At 40.5% G+C, this 25,342-nt stretch overlaps 1 protein-coding gene across 2 annotated transcripts; it reads right to left on the reverse strand.

Moving 5' to 3' along the window:
• Nucleotides 1–5,081: 5,081 nt before the first annotated feature.
• tmod2 (tropomodulin 2) lies at nucleotides 5,082–23,070 on the reverse strand. 2 transcript variants are annotated; one of them, XM_044192268.1, is made up of 10 exons: nucleotides 22,918–23,070; nucleotides 17,170–17,390; nucleotides 15,863–16,019; nucleotides 9,637–9,759; nucleotides 9,184–9,258; nucleotides 8,967–9,097; nucleotides 8,764–8,871; nucleotides 8,528–8,671; nucleotides 7,884–8,028; nucleotides 5,082–7,299 (listed from the first exon to the last, which is right to left on the reverse strand). In XM_044192268.1, exons 2-10 carry the CDS (start codon nucleotides 17,293–17,295, stop codon nucleotides 7,268–7,270), a joined length of 1,041 nt encoding a protein of 346 aa, XP_044048203.1. In that variant the 5' UTR covers nucleotides 17,296–17,390; nucleotides 22,918–23,070; the 3' UTR covers nucleotides 5,082–7,267. The 2 variants fall into 2 exon arrangements, with proteins under 2 accessions (XP_044048203.1, XP_044048213.1); XM_044192278.1 differs by lacking the exon at nucleotides 22,918–23,070 and adding an exon at nucleotides 22,703–22,855.
• Between the last annotated feature and the right edge of the window lie 2,272 nt (nucleotides 23,071–25,342).

Here is a 25,342-nt window from a genome sequence, read left to right on the forward strand (position 1 = left end):
ACAGGACGCACCTCCATGAAATCTAACTTGCTGAGGAACAAATACTGGGACGCAACAAGTGGATTCATGATCCCTGAATGATTAATTCATTCAATTAGTCTCTCTTGGTTATAGATGATGCTGCGGTAATCTCACTGTCTGGCATTTTCTAATGGAAATCAGGTAATTAAGTACAAAGAGAGACCAGGAGGAGGGAGCTCAATTCATTAAATTATACATGATGTTCTCAATGTGAGATGACACTTTTTAGATTGAACTGCAAATCAGTTAATTCTTCATATTGTATTTGCTCCACATCCAACACACGTGGGTACAGGTCTGCATATTTTAAAAAAAGTTCATTGTTTTTTAAAATCTATATCTACATTGAGTCCCTGGGATACAGTGAGGACTCAAAACAACAACAGGAGATTGCACTGTCAGACTGACATACAGTAGGAATCAGATTACTTCTCTTTCTCTTATAGGCAAAAACAAACAAAAGAAACAAAGAGGGAGGAGAAGAACACTGTGAGTCATTTGTCACAATGTTACCATGACAACAATCACTCGAGCCGCCTCCTGATCCAACTGCACCCACAGGTCTTGGGAGAGAAGATATTGCAATCAGTGCAATATCATTCTCGCCATCAGTTCATCATCTTTAAAGAGGCTAAGGAGGCCAAATCTGATTCAGCCTGTAGGCCTGTAGGTTTTATGGTGTTGTGAGGACTGAAGGTTATTTCAGTCTATAACTGATGGAGGAAAATCAACTATAAAGTTGATCAAGTGAGTCAGATGGGAGCATTTTTGTTCCAATTATACACAGGTAGTTTTAAAGTTCACAATTGTTATATCATGAAGTTTTATACTACTGTCTATGGATTACAATAAAATGAAAGTTATGCATCTACATGAGCAGGGGCGTAGCACAAATTTCTGGACCCTGCACATAGGCATTCTCTGTGGGCCCTTCCCCGCATCCACGGCTGTTCATTCTAGTATCTTTGTGGGCCATCGTCATGTGAGGGCCCTGTATACTCAGTCCCCTTTTTCCCCCCAGTCCTATGCGCCTGTACATGAGGTTAATGTTAGGATAATGAGGTTGGATAGAGATAATCTATCAGCACTGTCATAGAAAACATGAGACACAGACCAGATCCCTTTCAATAATGTATCAGTCAGTTTTTTTCTGACCCCTACTGGACATTTTATAATATTGCACATGTGCCAAGTCCCTAATATTTCCAACCACCAGATGGTGCAATTTAATCACCAGTCAATCCTGCAACTTCTTGAAACAACCAGATCCATTATGAAAGTGATAAACAACCACGGTTAAAATAATCATAGTATAGTGCTTCTTAATCTGGATACTGAGCAACAAAATGCTAGAGGGATACACTCCTTCATATAATGGAAAGTAATGGTTCAGACGTCCAATCAGTTCTTTAAGTTATAAGCTTTTTATTAAAATCAAGCCCACAGAGAAGAATTCAAGAGCCAGCCATCATTTAATAGCGCTGATAATAATTATTTTTCCACTCCGAACAGGGATTTCACTGGCAGTTTTACTTGGCAGAATGTGTTTGACATTATGAGGCTATTTACTATTTTTAACACAAAAGGAAGGAAAATTAATACTACAGCGTTGCTTTGGCTGCCTTGTAATAGAGACGGCTGTTATTCCTGTTAAAGCTGGCGTTTAGGACAGGACTCACTTTTTATTCATTAGGGCTACCGTCACCCTGACCTCTGTGGTTATGAAGTCTTTTAAGCGCCTTGTGTTGTCCCACCTCAAATCCATCACAGACCCACTCCTGGATCCCCTGCAGAGCCAACAGGTCTGTAGACGATGCAGTAAACACGGCCCTTCACTTCATCCTCCAGCACCTGGACTCCTTAGGAACCTACGCCAGGATCCTGTTTGTGGATTTCAGCTCCACCTTCAACACCATCATCCCGGCTTTGCTGCAGGACAAGCTCTCCCAGCTGACTGGTGACTGACTCCACCTGCAGGTGGATCACAGACTTCCTGTCTGACAGGAGGTAGCACATGAGGCTGGGGAAACATATCTCTGGCTCCAGGACCATCAGCACCGGTTCCCCCCAAGGCTGCTCTCTTTCCCCCCTGCTCTTCTCCCTGTACACCAACAGCTGCACCACCAGTCACCAGTCCATCAAGCTCCTAAAGTTTGCGGACGACACCACCCTCATTGGGCTCATCTCTGATGGGGATGAGTCTGCCTATAGGTGAGAGATTGACCACCTGGTGACCTGGTGCAGCCAGAACAACCTGGAGCTCAATGCTCTAAAGACAGTGGAGATGATTGTGGATTTCAGAAAGAACCCCATCACCCTGTGTGACTCCCCTGTCGACACTGTGGAGTTCTTCTGCTTCCTGGGCACCACCATCACTCAGGACCTCAACTCAGCAGAGACTGTACTTCCTTTGGCAGCTGAAGATATTCAACCTGCCAAAGACAGTGATGTTGCATTTCTACACCGCCATCATTGAATCCATCCTCATCTCCTCCATCACCATCTGGTACGCTGCTGCCACTGCCAAGGACAACGGCAGACCGCCGTTTCCACCCTGGACACAAACTGTTTCAGACACTCCCCTTCGGCAGGAGGACCAAAACCTCACACCACAAACACAGTTTCTTTCCATCTGCAGCCGGCCTCATCAACAAGTCCCGGGACCCCCACTGACACTGACTCTCATACCCACCCAACCCCCCACTTATAGTACATGTCAATATTTTGCACATTGCACAAACTGTCATTTAACTAACAGTCATATTGTACATATTCTTTAATATTTTTCATATATTTTTTAGATTCTTTAATATCTTATTGTTATATTTTATATTTATGATTCTTGACCTGCAGTACTTGCTTTATAGTACTTGCTTTATATTTCTTATATTTCTACTATGTTTATTGTTTTGCACCAAAATACCAAAGCAAATTCCTTGTATGTGTAAACCTACTTGGCAACAAAGCTGATTCTTATTCTGATTCATACATCTTCCCTGAACTCAAATTTGAAAGAAGTAACAATATCTTAACCATCACTAAAGAATATTACAGGTGGTATAGTACTTTATTCAGTGAGTGACTGACTCTTGATACCTTTTGCTTGCCTGTTTGTGAATATAGTACATTTCCATTCTCTCGTCACTCTCGTAATCTGCAAGCCTTTGTTTACCAAGCGCATGAGGTCATGCTAGAGAGGGATTGCTGAGAGCTTTGTTCAGGGCTGACAGAGCTGACTCACTGCAGCACTCATTCTGATGGAAAATCAACTACGGGACTGCAAGTGAACATACCTGCTCAAGAACAAAGCCCCTGTGTGAAAGCTGGCGGAGAGAGTGAAGGAGGGGAAAGGCAGAGGGGAGGCATTTGGGGATTAAAAACACTGATACAGATGATTTAAAGTGTTCTCAAATAAATATGTTAGTACAAACATTTTTGGAGAGGATGAGAAGACACAAGTTCACATCTGTGCATGTACAATATCTGCTTCCTTTTTGCATCACGTTCATGTGGAGGCAAGTCGACTGGTGTGGAGTCAGTCCAGTCCAGTGATGTTTAATCCTTGTCAGCATCACTGTCTGGGCTACACTTAATCCAACCTCCTGACCAACAGCTGCATTAATATCACAGTTGATCAGACTGACCATGCCAAAGTGCTAAGGAGAATATCATCCATTTCATACTCAGTAACTGATGGATTTGTGTTTTTTTTTCATTATGAGCTGGTGCCTTTGCTTTACCAGACTTTGCTGTTTGATGTTAAGTGCAACTAGTCTCCATTTTGTAATAACTTCTGCTGACGTACGGTCAGCATGCAAGCTAGGTTTTATATGACCCATGAATATCTCCTTTAAGGCATTATCTTCATGGATTGCCAGACTATGGCAGTGCTTTCTGAACATCAACCTCAAATAAAGACATGTACTAGAAGTCTATTTTTTTCCCAACATGCGGAGGAGCAGTGCTTATTAATAGTCATGGTCAGAGGGAATAGTTGTACTGTACTTACATAAGCACACAACTGTATATTTTACTGTCAGATTCTGATTCTAGGTTTGGATTTTTCCTTTGAAATGATGCCTTCTGGTGTGATTAACAGACATGACACAAACCTGCTGTTCTCGTTCTCACTATTCTCATAGAGTGGAAACACTTGAGTCATTCACACACACACACACACACCCCTCCTCCCTCCGGCCACAGTTCACTGCCAGCATGCAGTGCAGAGTTTTCTCTGACAGCAGCTCACCGCAGTACTCTGGCACAGGAACCCCAGAGAGGGATGGCGTCATATACATTACATCATCTCTCAGCCATGTGCAAACAATCTGAAAAACTGGATCTGATTAAAAGGTGCATACGTACACCACCTAGAGTACCTCGCAAACCAAAAGGCCTGTCTATCAGTCATTAAAAATACAGTTTGAACTTGATGTGACCACAACCAGCTTTAATAAATCTGCACTTCAGTGGTTACACACAGTTAGGCAGTTTTTTACCCAATGCCAGCAGCATGTCTCAGGCTGTCTGACGGTCAGTCGACCACTTTGGTCCAGACTGAAATATCTCAATGTCTGGTACAGCCATTCATGGTCCTCAGAGGAGGATTTCTACTGACTTCGGATAACCCCTTGGCGCCACCGTCATTTTTGGTTTTTAGTCTTCACAACTATTGGATGTATTGCCATGACATTTTGTCATGGTCCCCAGAGGATGAAGCTTGCTGACTTTGGTGATCCTCTGACTTTTCCTCTAGCGCAACCATCAGGGCAAAATCTTTATTTATCCAGTAGCCTACTTTGGTTTATGACCAAATACCTGCTAAACTAATGACATTCCCATCAACCTCAGCTGTACTGTGTTTAATGCTAATTAGAAAATGCTACTGCATATACGATTAAGGGAGGAAATAATAGGAGACGTGGAGTTTGCACCTTTGTCAACAACTGAACAACTCCATTACAACTGAGGAGAGACGAAACTGGGTCAATAATATATACTGTATTAATATATTTTAAAGATTAATAAAACATTAAAAAAGAAAGAAAGCATAGACAGAGTATGTAAAAACATTTATTGTTGAGGATGTTTTATATTCAGCAGTGGGTTTTACCAGTCTTGTGGCTTTATAATAGTACATATTCCTTGTGTTGAGTATACACCTGGGTTTTGATTTAAGGTTTAAAAAAAAAATCTCAGCAATGAGTTGTGCAGATTTATGTGGTACACACATAAAAGTGTGTGTGGGTGTGTGTGCATGCACTTTTGAATTTGAGATGCCATTTTACAATATACATATTATGAATCACAGAATATTCTCAACAAGCCCAAGTAGAGAGAGAAGCAGTTTTCCACTTTAGCTGACTGTCATCCAGCAAAGCACAGTAATGTGAAAACAAAAAAGTTCAGGATGAAATACTAGCTGATATGATCATGGAAGTACACAGATATAAAGCACAAAGTACTGAACTCAGCCATACAGCTCTTGTCCAAGGAATGTGAGGCTGTTACGATGACGAGCATTTTTGGTCGAGAGAAACATGATGTTCACGTGATGACTTCATGCCAGTATATTGTTCCTATTAAACATAAACAGTATATACAAGTTTCAAGTAACTCCTGAATTAGTCCTGTTATGCCCATCTCAAGCAGGTTAGTGCACCTAAGTTCAGTTTGAGGCACACATAGCATGTTGTCTGTAGCATAATAAATGACATGCTACTGCTGAGATGCTGCTGAGAGCCGAGTGAAAGTGTTTGTGTGAGTAAAATTTCCGATCTGTACAAGACTTTCTATCTGGGAGATGTGGTTCATAGAAACATTTCACAAGTAGTCACAACCTGAGAAGTTTCACACAAACGTTTGCTAACTATTCCTCACATCTCCCTGAACTACCGGTCCTTACGGAACATTTTGCTATAAATGACCCACAAAATGGAAAAAAATAAAAAATAAAATGTAATGGCAAGGTGTGAGCTAAAAACAAAAAGTCTACATCATTGTTGTTAACCCACAGACTCCTTTCCCAGATCTGTACTGTGAGGAAGTGACAATAGCTGACGAAGCCAAAACCTGAACCGATAACCATTAAGTTCAATATTGATACTTTAAGAACTGCATGTGTTAGTCTTTGGCATGGTTAAGCATTAGAGAAACCCAGTGTGTTGAGCAGACATTTACAGCATAATTTGTAGCCAAGCCTCTCCAGTATGGACTGGGGTTAATATCCTGTTCCTTTTATAGTACAATCCCATTTTTACTTGATCCAAAATATCAAAACCTAGTTATAATTTCCTGTTAAGGGACATAAGTGATTAGAATAACCAACATCAGAATTTGAATCATATGAAAACAAGATTTTTAGTTAGAATAAAACAGTAAAGTGATATAAAACATTATGCATTGATACTTACAGTATTACATTTATATAAAGGTGGGTGAGCCAACATCTGTTCCTAGGCTGACTACAGCATGAGGCCAGCGCAAACTTAACTGTTACACACACCAGCCAGACAGTCAAGCTGGCTTTACAAGGCAATAAACAACACCTGCAAACCACCATGCAGATGGAAAGAAACAGTGATCTCATCAGCAACATTAGAAGCAAAAGTCAGCTTGTTACTACATGGTGACTTGTGTTACCTTATGATAACTTGTGTTATCTACAGCTGTACAGTCAGACAAGGTTTGCAGGCTAGTAGTCATGGCCAGGCTATAACCATTCTGTATGCTATCCCCATCGTTTTAATGACAAAAGTCTGCTGCAGGAATTCCACTGGAAGCTTAGGCCTCAACAGCAACCTATCATGGTAGAAGATACAGGGGTTTCTCAATGTTAGTTATTGTTTTCACAAAGTTGTTGTTGTTGTTTCTGTTACTTGGTAATTTTTCACGTTTATTTCACATGGTTATAGCATAGTATAAAAGGAAAAAGCAAGTAAAAAGTCTTGACAGATCATATAAAGGCTCAAAGGAGAAGCTGAAATGAAATGACTACAAACTAATCATTTACACTTTCAATAACAACATAATAATAAACACAAGTATAAACATGTGTACGGGAGAGGGCAATTCCAGTTATTTCCCTTCTTCTCAGATACATGTTCTGGTTGAGCGCCTTGCCCCACAGTTTGGCACAAGACTAAAGTTTTCACACAGTGAGATGAGACCAGGGCATTGGCTGAAATTATTCCACACGGTGAGATGAAACAACAGGATTGGCTGGGAGAAAGGTTGGACTCCGTCCCTACAGGTCCCCTTCCACTCGCTTCTTGCGGACTAGAGAGGAAAAGTAGAATGAAAGAGCCAAAAGCATGAATTTTTTACCAAAATCAATTTCGTAAAGAATATAAGAATGAACAACTGCAAACATGTTACTCAACCTTCAACCTACACAGGCCTGTTAGTTTATCACAAAAACACTAAGTGAGTCATCATGAGCTACACGGTCACAGTTTAGACCCATTTCAACAGCGTGTACAGAAAACAAGAAGTGAGATGTCATCACTCTCAAAGCTGTATGATCACACTGTGTCAATCTCCATACTGTTAATGCAGTGAGCGCTCCATCACACATTTGATGCACTGACACACTTATAGCCACACCCATGCATCACACCTGTGCTACCGCGACTCTGACAGGATGAGGAGCTAAAAGAGAGGAGAGGTAGTCACTGTGGACTGACGTCTTATAGGAAAAAAACACACCGTAAAGGCAGATCAACTGCTGAGATGTTGGCATTGTCATGACTGACTCTCCCAAAGAGAGAGATACCAGGTGGAAGGTAAGGTGATGGGCAACAACTCACCCGGCTTTTGCAATCTCAAATTGTTGTGTGTGTGTGTGTGTGTGTGTGTCATACCCAGGTCGTTGTTCTTGGTGATAGCTGCAGCAGCTCTGGAGCGAGGTCCTTGCTGGTTGAAGTGGTAGCCAAACTTCACTATGCTGTTGTTCTCTTCCAACATTTTAGCTATCTCCATCTCTACGGTAGTACCCAGCTGCTGCCTCTGAAACACACACGAATATACAGAGGTCAAGATAGCAACATCAGAGTCAGGACGTCACTTTGGTTTATAGCAGAAAAGACTATAAGACTCAGACTTGGACCACAGGGATATGGTTTAACTTATTTTCCACTACTGGAAACTCTTAACTGGTCTTTTATGTTTTATTCAGCAAGTGGTTTGTGTTGGTTGGCATTTTCTTCAACGGAACGCTGCATAGCACAAACATTTTCTACTACTTTAGGCTGCGTGAAACCACTTTATTTAAGAGTGCAAAGACTTCCTTAGTCATAACTTCTCAGTAAAAACTACTGTACCCTAAATGACTACAGCAATAAAAAGAACAAGTCAGCAAGGAGAAGTGCAAAAAATACTTTTTATCATCGTAATCTTTAATTTCACAGGAATTTCTTCTTTAAGATTTTTATAAACTATGAAGCCGCTGATCATTTCAGATCCTGGTGTGTGTATGTGCATGTGTGTGTCACAAAGCATCTGGTACCTGGTTGTCTATCTTGATCTCTGTGAGTGTGTCATTGTCTCGCAACGCATCAACCAAAGCCTGCACCCCTGTCCCGGTGATAAAGTTGGTCTCCAAGTTCAAACTTCGCAATGTCTTGTTCTCCCGCAGCATGTCACTGAACGCCTGGGAGGAGGATGAGGGAGGAAATAAAGCAAAGACGTAAATATAGAGTTGTGAACAAAGCGATTAAAAGCTCACAAGTCACTCCCTCTCACCACAGCAATTGGGTCGTTACTCCGTGTTGCCGCCAGGCTGAACTTCTTGACGTGCGTGTTCTTCTCCATGGCTTTGGCCAAGTCCTTCAGCGTGGGAATTGGAATGTTCTGAAAAACCAACAAAGACACACTGCCATTGGTCCAGGGATATACAAAGTCATATACACACTCTATACTCTACACACACTTGTGTTTATGTATACCTTAATGTTGTTGAGGTTGACCTCTGTTAAGGAGCTGTCATTGTTTTTTATCCTCTGCAGAGTTTCTTCTACATTAGTGGGATTGGGAGGCTCATCAAACACTGGGTTCATCTTCTCCCCTTTGATCACATCTAGAAAAGACACACAGGCAGAGGTCAAGGTATTGTTCCTTTTGGGACGTTTGCGTTAATAGATTTAATTCTATAATTGTACTTACTGTTGTAACCCTCTTTACTTCCAGTCCCATCATATGTCTGAGTACTGGTGACCAGCGTGTGAACACCCAGGATCGCTGCAAACAAAAGCAAACCATAGTCTCAGTAGCTGTGGTGAGGAATCAGTGTGTACGCATGTGTTCTCCAGGGTTCAAAAATGCACCAGTGAGTGAACAGTACACAAATCTAGAGGTCATAGCAGACAAGCGGTGTTGTTTTGCTCAGTGAGCCCTTTAATTCCCCCATCATCACACACAGTAAAGGATGGAGCCTTGGGAAAGAGAGTCAGAGTGAAAGGAGCTTGTGTTTTACTGTCCGAGCAGAGACTGGGCTCAGGCAGACTGAATGTTTCTCAGAGCTGCAACATTGTGTGTATAGCTCATACAGAGTTATGTTTTTAAAGCCTTTTAACAAGGACTTCTTAGCTTTCTCAAAAGGAATCTATTCATTCTTACCTGCTAGATCGCACAGTTCTGTATCTGTGGCGCTGGACAGGGCTTCTTCTAATTCTGGATCAAGGGTTGTGACTTCCTCCTGGCGTGTTTCCATTGGTTTCTGCTTAGGAACAAATGCTTTACCTGCGGAGAAAGAAGGAAAGGGCAGTGAGGAAATGAGGATTTCAGTCAAATTCTAAACTCAAAGGAGACGAATCAGCCCTCATAAAAGTGGGCAGCCAATAAATTACTTTAACATCAACACAGACAGAAGAAACAGGTACATACAGGCCAGGTGAAGGTTTTATGAGATTACACAACCTTCCATTTCTTTAACCAACTATAAATGTTGGTTAATGTGACTTATTATTCTCCTGTAGCCATTCCTATCCTCTTGCCTTGTGCCACAGTCATAAGACTGCATGACTGCCAAGTGTGTGTGCGTGTGTGTCTAAAAGCAAATGGACACATTCCCACATAAAGCAACTGTATAATTATTTGCACACATAGGTTTGGAATTAACACGAACACTAATCAGGGCTTGTATGTCGAGTCACTACGCATTTGACTTATTTTGTTTCAGACTGTACACTTCACAGCAGGACCTTGAAATGGTCATCACACTCCTTTGCTCTTGAGCTTTAATCTCTCATTTTAGGTTATTTCTACATGGTGCCACACTGTGTGTTACTTGGCTTAACTTAAATTCATTAAATGTTTTATGGTTTCTTGCAATGCACAGGGATTTAGCACAGATCAATTTGTGGATACTTATTTTCCCTTTGACATTTATGGTATTTGTTTCTGTTAGTCAGTGTTACAAAAGCTTAATTACTTCCACTGTGATTGAATATTGTTAAAAATATAAAATTAATTGAAGCTTTTGTTTAGGCCAGCTTATAATAATGGTAATGTTTCTGACAAGGAGGTGAAGTCTCAACAGAAATGTGCTGTTTAAATAAGTCTGGGCCTCCGACTATTTTACGCAACATTCCCCAACCATCAGTGGCTCAGACTAGCTGAACTTAGTCGAGCCATGACTGACAACTGTGGTATTGCCATGGTAACCTATCTAAGGGAAGAAACAGTAGGAGCGAAGGAAGTCATGGAACAATGACTGGAGTCTAATCTAAACTGCACTGCTGGGTCAACAAACACTTGCACTGGACAGAGAGACCATACAGTGGGTGCCATTCGTTGCCTTTCTGTGTGCCTGTCTCCTTAAACAAAAACACCCCAAGAACAGGCCCTCCTTCTTTCCCTCCTTCTAGCAGTCAAGCCAGTCAAATTGTTCAAACTGGTCCCTTGTGGGGGCTCTGGCACTTCCTGAAAGCCAGTAAACAGTAAATACAGTCATTAGGCAGCATCCTGTGCCAGCGACACTGAAGCAACGTTTAGCCCCTCAGAAGCATAAAGAAGACAGGGCCAAAGTCCTGTCATCTGTATGATCCCACAGGAGCATATATCATGGACTAAATGAAGAAAACACATTGGGGTACAACATTGTACAAATGCTGAGGGAAAACAGGCACGTCAATAACGCAGTGTCTGTAGTATCAGGAATATCAGACAAATGCAGAAAATTCTGGGTTTGAAGAGCTTTGACTTGAAACTCATAATCCCAGGAGGGAAAAAATGGCACATTTTTTCCAGTCAAGGCAACAGTCATTCATGCAAGCAATGCCTTAAGCGTATTTTAATTTGATGAGACGAGTCATTCATCACTGCCATTCATTCATAATACATCATACTGGTGTTGTACATGTTGATCGCAGTACTGTAAAGTTTCACAAGATGACAGTACAAAACTTAGACGAAACATTGTACGAAACATAGTTCCAGTTCATTCCAATTTGGATCTTACTTTTGTAACTTGGAAATGATTTCCATGGGTTATGATAACAACAACTACTCGACAAAGTAATTGCTGAGGTCTGAGAACGCAGTGACATCAGATGAGGCAAGAAATATGAGCACTCAGAATATCAGACAGGTTATAAATAAGCAGTTTTGCCAGATTACCTGAACCACAATATTTGAAGGTAAAACAGAAATAGAGCGCACCCAAAATGATGGTAATAATCCCTCATTACACAGGAAAACTGTTTACATACAACTACAGCAAGCAAGATAGTTCGGTTGAACCCAGAAATTGGCCTGTAAACTGTTGTTGATGTTCACAATAAACTGGCTTTCGTTTACTCTTCCAAATAATTTTGGCTAACCTGTGGATTTGTTCAGTATTACCAGATCACAGCAATTGACTCGGTGAGGTAATGACAGAAATGAGGCCAAAACGATGAAAATATGATGTAATAAACCAGGATAATCCTGTAAACTGAACCATTATTACATCTTGAGCAGTAAATTTGCAGTAACTGATTGATTGCCTTTGAAGTACCAGTTCCCTGTTGAACCACGGTTGCTTAATGGCAAATGCTTCAACTGTGAAAGCAATTCATAAGAAAAACTGATTATTAGGTGTGCATTACAGAGCTACAGTTTGTTTTCATTGGTGCAACAGCCACACCTTCCACTATAACCATAACAAACATGTTTATCAGACCATTGCCTTGAATGCTCCAATTAGTGTAACAATAAATATTCCTTTGCTCTGACGCATGATGACTAAGTCAACTGTGCCCATTTTAAACCTCGATGGAACCCCATTTTACATGCCACCAATAATGTGTACCTCTCAAAATACAATCATCTTCCTTTTCTGCGGAAAATCAACTTCAACCACCATCTAGCCAGAACTTCTTAATGTTAATAATGTTGACAAACCCTGAAGGAAATCAAGGACAAACAGAAGGAATGAACAATAAGAAAGGATGGTTTATAGTACACTAATAATAAGGACTGAGCCAATATAAAAACATGGTTAAAGGGCTGCAATGGTTGCCATGGCATTTAAGCAAGCTGTTTTCTTCTGAAATTAGGCGCCCTATTGAAAGGAGACACAAACACACACACACACACACACACACACTCACTCATGACCACATTATTTATCAGCAGGGGGTGAGCATAACAAGGGGAAGAGAATCAGCTACATACCAGAGAACCAACACAGTGATTTGAGTTTTTCCATGTTGTCATAGGGTGCGCACACACACTCATGCATGCACACACACACACACACACACACACACACACACACACACACACACACACACACAGGGAGTATAATTTCTAACAGGCCAGGGTTGGGTCAGGGGGAAGATGTCATAACCATATTTCCTCTCCAGGGAGGGAGTAGCGTTCAGATCTACAGAGATCCCAACAAAAGGAATTCCTCTGGACAAGAATTTCTACCCAGTAATACTCACTTTTCTTTTTTTTCTGTCATGCTGTCACACAACATATCTCCTTTTTCTCTCTTCTAGAAAGATTACCACAAGTATGTCTTAAAACCTGTTTGAACAGAACTGGTTTCTCTATTTCAGTTTTTACAACAACATTAATCCCATCTGGATCAGCAGTGGGTGTTTGTTTACTTCCCCTTGTTGTAAGAAAATGACCGCCACAAACTTCTATTATGTTGTGACAAAAGTCAGGAAACCTCTGACAAATTGTATTCCCCTTTGGGTAGACAAGTCCATGATATCACAGACTGTTGTAATGATGATGCATCCCACATTCAATGTCTGGTGTCACTCCTTCAATGCCAATACTACAGGCACAGTTGCCTGCTAAAAAGCCTGATTATGTAACTGTGTGAGAATCCCATACAACCACATTCAACTGCTGTAAAATTAAACTTTATTTTTACGGCATTAGGACTTTATTGTATAGTTAAGACAGGAGACCGCAGCTGGACTCAGTATGAATCTTTAACCAGTGAGCCCCCAGGATATTTGTTGATTGACATTTTAACCAATAAAAAAAATCTATGTCAACTTGAGAAATCACTCTCATTCAAATAATGCTTCAGGTTCAGATTTGCATAGTTTTGTCTGAGAAAAAACCTCGGCCTGGGCCTCAGTCTTAAGCACATCAAGTAAAGGTTTACTAATCTCTAGAACAGTGGTTCCCAAAGTGGGTGCCTTGAGGAGCCAAGGGTGCCGCAAGATTTATCATATCATTGTTAATTTATTGTGGGTTTTTAATAACGTTTCACCACATTAAAAAATATATTACATAACATTTACATTAAAAAAAAGCAATGAAAATCAAAATCACTGCATTAAAAACTCTTGTTTAATATGCAGTTATGCCGGAGCTCACGACATGATAACTCACAGTTGATAGTTGTCATAATAACACAAACATGCTTTCTGGCTTGGGAGTACTTCAGGAGCTCGACAGTCACAAAAATAGAGCAAGCGATGGACAGATTTGACACCGTAAACAGAGCTCAAAGAAATGCTGATACATCCAAGGGGGAAAGAAGGGACTGAGGCACACTGACTGACTGATTGATTTATTGCGCAAACAGTACTGATTACTATCCATTTCAAATGCTGATACATCACATCCCTCAACACAGTCTAAGATGACTGAATCTGAGCCGACCAACAGAACTACTACTCGGCTAACGGCTTAACATAGAGGTTTTGGCTGCTTGTGGAAGAAAGATATCCATCATTGTCTGATAGCACATTCACTGTGGTATTGCACATTCCCAACATCATATGTGTGACCTGGTGCTCTCATCTCTAGTAGACATGTAAACAAGACAAGAAATGGCCTGTCAGTGGATTCAGACCTGCAGGTTGTGCTCTCTCTCCCCACATCAAAGTGTTTGCAACAGTAGGCTCACATGTCCCGTTAAAATCCCTGCAACCTTTTGTTTTGTTTGTTTGTCCTTGTACACCTTAAATATAAGCTAATGAAATAAATACATTTACCATATTAGAGTATTTAATTGTATTCATTGTTTAGTTCAAGTTAAGGTCCAGTGTGCAGGATTTTGTGGAATCTAGTGGTGAAATTGCAGTTTGCAACCATTGCAACCCGCAGCTCTGGGCTACTGTAAAAACATGGCGGTGCAACATGGTGACTTCCGTGGAAGGGGACCCGCTCCCCATGTAGATAAAAACAGCTTATTCTAAGGTAATGAAAACACAACAATTCTTATTTTCAGGTGATTATACACTAATTAATACTTACTTATGAATATTATATTTCATTTCTGCCAACAACTCCTAAATGTTACACACTGGACCTATTTTAATATTGATATAATATAATGTTATATAATATAATATCTAAAATTGCATGTTATATTGGGGGTCAAATTTCCTTTGAAGGGGTGCCGTGGTCTAAAAAGTTTGGGAACCACTGCTTTAATCCCTGTTTCCACTGGGCACGGCTGTACGACGATGTGTCTGCAACGCGGTTTTGTTTCCATCCTCCGCGCGGCTTTACACCCCACCAAGCAAAGCGTTTTGCCTGCCTGATTTTGCGCATCTGGTGGAATGAGAAGCATTGTCTAGAATGGCTGCAATCAGCTCTGGCAGCCATGTCGCAGCCAGAACGCGACGCATCCATGCCCGGTGGAATCAAGCCGTTAGAAACTAAACTGATAAAAAAGTTTATCTACCAACTAACATCAATAAACAATAATATACTAGATTCAAGACATTTAATCCTAACCTTCCCTACTCCTTTGACACTCCCTATCTCCTATCCCCTGGTACAAACACACCTCCCCCTCACTGCTGTATGTTGCATAAGAGCAGACATGCATTAATAATACCTACAAACACAGCAGAGCAGTAATTACTGCTGTGTGTCTGTACTGCTGATGGACACAAACACACAGACACACCTCGATTCTTCATCCCCTGAGAAATACATCACTAACATATGACAGCAACACACTTCTGATGTTATTTATGAGAGTTAGTTGTGGTACACTATATAACACTATACAACATCCCTACTGGAATTTGTATCGTTGTCAACATTTCAATGACAATACTTGACTTTAATAGTTTTTCTCAAGTGGAAAGCCCTTTGTAACACTGTCTGTGTTGACCTGTACTTCACCTACAAGGATTGACGTTCATTTAAAGTCAAAATGCCACACAACAATCAAAAAAGCACCAGTTATCACTAAAAAAAAACTGATTTTGATCTGCACAATGTTATCAGTCAACTGAGGACTGTTATCCTTTGACTTTCTCTGTTTTGATTTTCAGTCTTGAGATGTTTTTAAAATAGTAAATATTCATGTTGGAATGACTGTCTCTTTGGTGCTCTATTGTGGACAGTTGTAGACTAACACACACACACACACCTTTTTTCTCTCCAGTGAAGGGCACTACATCGTCTCTGTCCTTGTACTCCATGGCTTCCTTCTCCAGGTATTTGAGGAGGCTATCCCTGTTGAATGATCCTGTTGCTTTCTTAGCCGTCTGGTCCTTCTGACGTAAGCCCGCTGGGAGAAGAGCATTCTGAGGAGAAGAGACAAGGAGACACATTAGACCTGTCAACTGATGAAGACTTCAATACACTCACTATAGACTAGGGTAAAGGGTAAATGCTAAATTATGTTTTTTAAGCTGTAAATGTATCCGTATGCCTTATATATAAAAAATAAGTAAAGAAATAAAAATCAATTCATGCGATTACATTTCTGAAACAGTGTTATACAGCAAAAAATACAAGTAGAAAGGTTTCATTGTATTGCCAATCTGATGCCCAATCCAGCCCCACACCAGTTTGTGATGTCAGTATCTCTTTGAAGGAATATGTACTATGACATCTGTATAGCATCAATTTTATTTAAGATGGCTGTTCTACTCTGAAAGCATTTTTCATAATTGTGTACTAAACTATTTGGTGTGTGCTGCAAGCAAATGCCAGTATATACCTTGCATCTTCAGGCCTGTGTGGTAGTTGGCATCAATGCCAGATATAGGAGTTTGAGAGTCACATGGGAAATGGGCATGAATTACAAGTTCCTCAAAACAGGAACTAAACATACTATGAACTAGTTTAACTTAATGCATGTCAACCAAAACCTCATGGTTTCAAAGACTCTGGCTAATATTTCCCCACTATTTCTGACTGTTTCCTGTGGCCCTTTCCTGTAGGTCACCATGCAGGGTGATTTGTCTCACTTGGGTTTGATGGAATTTAAATAAAACGCCCAAGCGCCTGAGGGGCATTTCATTATACTCAACAGTCACAAATAAACACACAAACACTTGGCAGCTGACAGAGCTACTTCACATCAGACTCCCTGTTTAAATTATTTTCCCAACATGGAGGCTGGGGACTGGGAGGTGTGGTACAATGGAAAAATCCACCCTTGGATTTGAATTTGTGAAGTTCAATGCATTCCAGGAAAGACAAGAAGCATAAACTTGTTGGTACCAGGTAAAACTAGCTGCAATTTTTGTGAAAACTGGAGCATGTTTGAGATTGTAGTTTTGTCCCTTATTTGAGAAAATTCATTATGGCTGTAAAGATTTTATGAGCATAAGTTAAATGCATAAAGTCTTTTTTTATTTTAAATTGGCCATTTCAAATCCCTTTGCTACAGGAAGTCCCTCCCACTAAAGAGCCCTGGAGCTCCTCCAACCCTCATCAAGGCCTGACCTCAGGGTCCATTTCCTCGAGGGCTGTCTCCAGCTGTTTGAGCTCCTCCGCCGACAGTTTGTTGAGGATTTCATCTTCGTCGAGATCCTTGTACTTGTCCAGGTCCTTCTTGTACGACAACGCCATGGTGCCGGCTATAGCTTTCCAAGCAACACTGAAGAGCAGACCACAGCCACACTGTTTCTTCTTGGAATCACTGCTCCAGAACAGGGAGAGGCTACCTGAAGACAAACGAGGGCACAAACACACACAAATAAATATTCATGATGAGAGATGGGGCAGACAACTCCTTCTAATTTAGCTGACTAAAACAATGTAATGTAATTATATCTTGTGAAATGAGGTAAACATTGTTTATATCATCCCTGTGAAACAATGGTCGATCACAGCTGGGCTGGATAATGAGGCCTTGCAATGATGCAACATGCACACAGCTGGAACAAAGGAAGAACTTTCTCAGGCTCAGACAAATCATCTGACCGCTCCCTTTAGGATCCCCAACAACTCTTTGTGAACGCAAACTTTGTGCTACTTTAGAAAACATTATCAACAAAATAAGCTTATTGTAAATAATGGATATTTAAATGCAAGTTTATATTATTCTTCTAGGGATTAAAGGCCTGAAAAATAAAGCAAATTGTAACTGTGGCAGGAAATACTGGGGTAAACTCTAGAGTAGATTTATAAGAAAATAACACCACAGTTAAGATTAAATAAAGCTCAGTGAATGAGTAAGGGAGTGAGTGTGTACCCTGTCAAACAAAATGAAGAGGCTTCAGCCTTCATTTCCCTCTCCCACACCACAGTCCAAACACAAAATGACCTCATGATTTCAAGATTCCCTGCAGGACTCCACAGACGGTCTTAGTCTTAATCACTCACACACATTTTACTGTACACACCTAAACTTAAATTCGTCTTTCCCAAATGGCTGGCTCGCGCTATGGCAAACAAAAAGCACTTTTGTAGGAAAGACAAAGATGTGTACCCTGTCAAACAAAATGAAGAGGCTTCAGCCTTCATTTCCCTCTCCCACACCACAGTCCAAACACAAAATGACCTCATGATTTCAAGATTCCCTGCAGGACTCCACAGACGGTCTTAGTCTTAATCACTCACACACATTTTACTGTACACACCTAAACTTAAATTCGTCTTTCCCAAATGGCTGGCTCGCGCTATGGCAAACAAAAAGCACTTTTGTAGGAAAGACAAAGATGTGTGTGTTTGTGGACAGAATAGGCACAAGTACTTACTTGCAGGAATATCACATCAGTCTCACTGATTCATGTCAATTGTGAAATACAGCACCATTACTAAACTTGGTGACAGCAGAAAAAAATACGCTGTTCGTCAACTCTCTGGTTTAGCCAAGGATTCTTTAAACATTTAGTGCCATTTCCCAGGAGCTGCCTGAGTGATTTCTCCAATTGAGAGGAATTCCCTAAAGAACCTGTGTCTCTCGTACTGTTCAGTTCCTTGTCTCAACAATCCAGGCTCTGTCCTGGACTAATGCTTCCCCTCACCTCCTCCATTAGGCCACTACAACTACACACATTTATTTCTGAAATGATTATGAGAGTCATAGCATGGGCATTTGCAAGCCTGAGTGCCAGCAGTTGAAGCTGGGCTCAAATGTTAGCAATGATGACTTTAATCAAAGCACATGAATATAATAATGATCTACAATAATAATCTCACCCTAATGTTCTACTGTACAGTCGTTACATCATATCCTGGAAAACAGAGTCAGTAAAGTCTAGTATACCGCAGGATATTATCACCGCTAACTGGGAGGAAGATCAGACATTCAAGCAGCATTGAAACTAAGCTAATAGTGTTAGACAAGTAAGGTGGTGAAACAATATAGGCCCAAATGGATATTAAAATCTGGCCCAAATGAAAATATTAGGCTAGAAAATAATGTAAATAAAATGTATACAGGCTTTAGGAAAATCCTAAAAAATACATAAAGGGAATATCAATATTTGTGAAGAACTATGAACACAGCATTAAACAGGTTTACAATCATAATCCAAATCAATTTTAATTTAAGCATTATATTTGACAGATTAAAAATAGCCCATGATTCCAAATAATATGAAAATTGTTTTGCATGTCGCATCCAACAGCAATCTTCTGTGCTGTGATGGTGGAACAGCGCCAGGTTTGTTTCTCATGATGTCATTACAAGCCTTTGCTCGCATGTTTTTGGAAAGGGGAGTGATCATCATAATCAACACCGAGATGTCCAGGGACACGAAAAACATATGGAGGCTACTGTGATCATGACTGTATTCCCCTTTACAGATTGTCAGGTATCCAGAATCTAGAAACATGTTTGAAAATTAGGCCTAGACGTGAGGTTTTTTTTTGGCAGAATACATCAAAAGTCTTAACTCTTTTCATTTACTTCCAACCCAGTCAAATCTTTGCTAGCCAGTGAGAGCATACGGAAAGATTGGTCTTGCATCATATGAAGTTTTATTTATGACTTTCTTGGTCCTAATTTTGGTTAAATTACCCAGACTAATTCTAGGATTTACAGAAGGTAATGATGAGATGACATTTCTGGCCAGGATCTGGAAAAAGCAGAGCCGCCAGCCAGGGATAAGGGATAAATAACACACACACACACACATAATGCTCTTATGACAAGATCAGCTCAAAATAACACCATTTACCATATTATCCTACTCAAAAGCACTTTCCACTTCATTGACATATAATTCAACACATTTAAAACAACAGCCACTGTTTACAGTGAGGTCCAGTACTTTGAGCGTGCACAGAAGAGTAATGGAGCATGCAGACAGGGATAATGATGGCAATGGGTGGGTTCAGGCGGAGACACTGAGAGGATCCATTAGTCCAATCTGATTGATTCCTTTCTCCTTCTCCTCTCTGCTAATCCTTCAAGACAACAACAGATGGCTCTGAGCCAATAATACTGCAAACCTGTCTGCACTCTACACTCACCTACACTGTCCTACACTGACCCGTACACTCAGGCTATACTGCTGGGCATATAAACAAATGATTGAGGATTGCACAAGGACAGAGCCACAAATATCACGATTTAAGGTCACTGGACAGGCTAGATGTTAAGTGCTTATTTTTTTCCAGTCTGGACAAGTGATGAAAACCTGGTTGATTTAAGCAGGTCTATAAGATGTATGATTGCATCTACAATGTTAAAACAAGCCTTAATAGAAAAAACTCATCTACTGTATGTGTGCATAAGAAATATAAATTTTATTCTTGAAAGTGTGCATAACTTCAAAAATCATTTTTAAGGCTGACAACTCTGGTTGTCTGATGAAAAAATTTACTAGCACATCACAAGAAAGACACTAAACAAAGTTACACTTTGGACAGGGTTAAGAATAGGTTTCTTTCAGTTTATTTCATGGGCAGAATACGGACCACGTTCTTTTAGAAATTAAGTAATAGGAAAGGGGAAGTGAAATGTAATATATCTGTTTCTACCTTTGTCATCATCACTACCACCAACAAAGCTCACCCATGTTTGTAAGTAAAATGCCTGAACATGTTTCAGATCAAACAGTGAGGCTTCATCTTCTTCCACAAAGTGATGTTGACAGACAAACTAAGATTATTTGGGTCATTAAGTATGTGATACGATATCAGATGCCATCACATATATCTATGGCTTATATTATATAACCCTTAGCAGCTAAAAAAAAAAACATACTTAGTTTATCTCCATCAAGTAAAATTCTTGCAATCAACATCCAGGTTGCCTGTGCTATTTCAGATCTCAAAGGCAGAAGCTGAAGGAATAGTAACTTGCAGCTCAGACATGAACAGGAAACGCTGACTGATTATTACATTATTATAGAACACCACCCACAAAAAGACTATAGTTAGAATGACCCAGCTCTGCTACCCATGGGACAAGAGTCTGCACTTCCTCCTCCCACCTACTCTCCTCCACTTGTATTATCTACCCTTCTGTCTCTCCACTCTGTTGTTACTTAGTTCTCCTTTATTCTTTTTGAATTCAGCCTCCTAAAGGTGTCAGAAATTTTAGAAAACAGACAGAAGGAGACAAAGATAGCAATAGAGGGTCTGATCATGTTGTCAATAAACAAGTAAAAAGAATAGGTGTCAGGAGAATAAAGTGTTTAAATAGTGATGGTACAGATGTTTGACCCGTGTATTAGTGCATGATTTTTTTCAAATTAGACCCATAGTCATCGTTTAACAGTCAATAAAACAATGTGTCAGAAAAAAAAAGCAATCGACATTTATGTTGTTCATTCACTCAAACATTTCTGAGCTCCCTTTCTGAGCCTCCAACTCCTGTAAAGACCTGGCAAGGGCCAGGCAGGAAGTGGGGTGTTTCTCCAAAAAACATGCATGATTTGTATACTCCCGTTTTAGCCACACACTCCATTATTATATAATGAGAAATGATTTCAAGAATTGCCCCGCCTTTCAGCTCAGCAAAGACTTGCAAGGGCTAGAGTGTGAATAATACAGGTTCAAGAAAGGTTACCGCTTTAAGCCTCTGTAAAAAGTAATGACAATCACTATTCTCTACTGTGGTTGCATTACACCAAACTGGACACTCACAGCCAGGTTTCACTCTCCAGTGAAAAGTACGCAAGTTAAAAAAAAATCCTATCTGAGGAGCCTGTTTATCTGCAATACTGTAATGCAGAACAGGTGGCAAAGTAGGCAGTATCACCAAAAATGCCATGTCAGCAGTCACCACAACATGGCTTTCAGTTACACCTGATTCACAGCTTCAGGAGGGCCACCTGCTTTCAGGCTTAAAGAGAAAACCAAGCTTTCCTAAGCAGACGTCCTTGGACCACACCCTTCATTCCCCATTGAGCCCTGCTGGTCAAACTACCTTTGTGAACCCACACATAAACTCTCACATTAGCTCTTGAACAAGGAGTGTGTCAATAGACTCTCTCACACAGGTACAATGACCTCGCACCTTTCTAACAAGGAGTACTGCTGTTAAAGGCACGGCCTAACCCTCCACACGGGTGTGAGTCATCCCACCAAAGGTACGTCCTTTAAAAACACTGAAACTCTTATCTTAGACAAACACTGAAGGTATTGATGCCCTGTCTGTAAACTGTATTGTCTGGCTGACAATGGTGGGCGGCTGAGATTAAATTAGCCCTACATGGTACGTATAACGTTAATCAGCAATACTCTTACACAATAAAACAAGAACCGTGAACAGATACCAGAATAATTAGAGGACATTTAGTACTGCCATAAAATCACAGATCATATCGCACTACTAATCTTACACAGCCTACAAATCGCTTAGCTGCCCTGTCTGAAATAGTTTCATCCATCTCCTGTGGACATGGCGGGCTACGGAACGGCGTTAGCTAACTCGCTCTTGACATGTTTATGATTACTACGCTGACAGTAACCATGTTGATCGTGATTATCATCGCCTAGCCAAAGGTACCACACATTAGCCAAGAAACAGTTAAAGCCAGACCAAGCGGTTTACGGGACACTTACTTCGGTAACTTACATTTGTCGGATGCAGCAACAGTATGTGAAATAGCCCGATTACATGTAACGTAAATTAGCAGCTAACACGCTAACCTTTGCATTTGATTGACCGTTTAGCTAAACCAGCCCGCTACATGTCACATATGCAAGTGACAGTATGTAAAACAGTACGGCTAGCACGGTCACTGAATTGACTTATTAATTCCAAAACCCCCGAGGTATCTCTTTTCTTACCTGAGGCTGGGACCTAACTAAGGAATCTCCAAATAATGCCAGTCTTCTCAATGAATGCGATGTCTTCAGCGCTTCCTTTCTCACTCAGCCCAAGGGCGGAAACACAGGAAGAGAGAGCGAGAGAATGCTCTGAGTGACGTCTGATTGAACCAATAGACAGCCAGTCTGCCAGGTGTGAACCAATGGCGTACATTAGCCCGCCCTTTTTTAATCTATAGAACCATCAGATGACAGTGAAGGAAAATTAAATAAAATTAAATAATGATCTACTGGCCACAAGTTTAGTCCAATACATTTTCACTGTCTAACTTCCTCACTACTACTCCTTATGATAACTATGTATCTCCATTATAACTGAGCAAACCCCATCTGCTACTGGAGACCATAAGATGTAGTTGAAAGCCCCTGAAAAAGTTGGTCAATGGACCTTGAGTCAAACTACTCAGTAGTACACTATTTTGAGCTGAGATGGGTGCTAACTAAATGGAACTCTTACAGATAGTTTAGTTTCGATAAAAAGAAAGCCACAGAGCACACTAAACTAAGAGTGATAAGTCAAGTCGAGGTGATTTATACTGCATAGCACAAAATCACAAATTTGTCTCAGAGGCCATTGCAATCTGCACAACATTGACACCGTCTATCCTTAGACTCTAGATTCAGATGAGGAAAAATCTCCACAAACACACACACACACAACCCTTTAAAAGGGGAGAAACCGCCACAGAGCAGGGATCCCTCTTCTAGGATGAAAAGGTATGCAATAGGTGTCATACTTACAGAGTAGACAGAAGTGGCAGAGGTAGATGTATAAGAAATAGAATGATAGTAATTAAGTTCAAAGATAATGTTGTTATATTGAGTAAATGTTAAGTGCAATAAGTTAAGGGGGTTTCAGGAAAAATGTATAAGTGTTTGGTGTGAAGTCTATTGATCAGTGAAGATGTCAAGCAACTTCCAGGTGCCACCGAGTAGTGGACTACAAAATACCTGCAAAGACAGACTACATACATACAAAAGGCAAAACTCGCACAGACTGTTCTGTCTTGGGCCTCTGGCTCCACCCAGGGTGCAGAGTTTACCTGATCTCCTTTTCACATACAAAAACTAAAATCTCTCCCTCTTTCTCTTTTTCCCTCCCGCTCTCATGCAAATACACACACTGACACACACAACACACACTGTGTACACTAAAAAACTCACCTTTCTCTTGATTGCAAAGACCAGGGAACGCTCATCCTCTTTTTACAACACTGTGTTTCACAATAGTGGAGATAGAATTTCATGTTCACACAATATGTTCACTGTAACAAGATGCCTTGCGTGTAACACAGAAGCTTTGGGATGAGATGTGGACGCTGAAACATATGTCGGAGCCTATTGCTGAAATCAGTTGAATGATAGTAATCAGCTAAATGGGTTTAAATGTACTAAGAGGAAGACTACATTACTGCCATTTTAAACCAGTTTTACACCAGAGATGAGTGCCTGTCCATGCATCAATACAGATTAGTTGAAGGTAAAGGCAAGGTTTACTGCAGGGTGACAGAGCACTTGGTGGTGTCTGAAGATAAACCATGCCCCGCAACCCTCAAGGATAAGCGGGTATAGCTAATGGATGGATGGGTGGTAGCTGATTCAGGGGGCTGTCCAGAGAGAGATGCTCTAGATTTGGCAGGCATATTATAGACGTTCAGAGTTTAACCTACCATGGGTTTAGGAAAAATGAAACTCACTGTTCCAGTAGTTGCCAAGTGAAACACCAATAAAGGCTGAGTTTACATCAGCAGTCAGATGGTTCCAGCAGTGACACTGGAAAAGTGGAAATAATTAAGAATATACCAAGGAAAGACAGGAAGACAATTCCAATAAATCTGCAGTTGCTGAAATGTGCATTGAAAGATGACAATATTCCTTTAACGTTATTCCTATTGGCACTGTTATACTTGCAAGTCTGTCTTTAGTTACTCATTCATGACTTATGTATTGTATATAATCCTCTATAGCATCACATTGAGATTGCTATAATATTCCTATTGTGAACCATAGTCTAGCATCACACTGCTGCTGCTGATACACACAAAGACACATCATACATGTGCCAATACACAATCGATTAAAAGCAATAGAAAGTCATTCAAATGTTGCTGAAACAAACAAAAAAAACCAATAACATAGATAGCCAGGTTTTTTATTCTAGCCATGCTATAACAGATTGTGCCACACATGGGATGCAAGATCTACTACTTCAGAATGTGCTTACAAATCATGGATGTATAGTATGAGGTCTTGGGCTTAATTATTTTAAACGAGAAAAATATGTGTCAAGCATGAAACCATTGCATTTACAGTATCGGAGCATTTTATTTTGTTCTGTGTTTACCGTGGTGTAGACCGCCTCCTCGTGGCTGTGAGCGCACACTAC

The sequence above is a fragment of the Siniperca chuatsi genome, linkage group LG1 (genome assembly GCF_020085105.1).
Source record: "Siniperca chuatsi isolate FFG_IHB_CAS linkage group LG1, ASM2008510v1, whole genome shotgun sequence".
Lineage (NCBI taxonomy): Eukaryota > Metazoa > Chordata > Actinopteri > Centrarchiformes > Sinipercidae > Siniperca > Siniperca chuatsi.

What these genes read in the sequence shown, in the direction of transcription:
- tmod2 (XM_044192268.1), bottom strand. Translation starts at nt 17,295, where the DNA reads ATGGCGTTGTCGTACAAGAAGGACCTGGACAAGTACAAGGATCTCGAC. An exon ending in CTTCACTGGAGAGAAAAAAG is followed by an intron (nt 9,760 to 15,862) that starts GTGTGTGTGTGT and finishes CTTTCTCCGCAG; the next exon opens with GTAAAGCATTTGTTCCTAAG. An exon ending in AAGTAAAGAGGGTTACAACA is followed by an intron (nt 9,098 to 9,183) that starts GTAAGTACAATT and finishes TGTCTTTTCTAG; the next exon opens with ATGTGATCAAAGGGGAGAAG.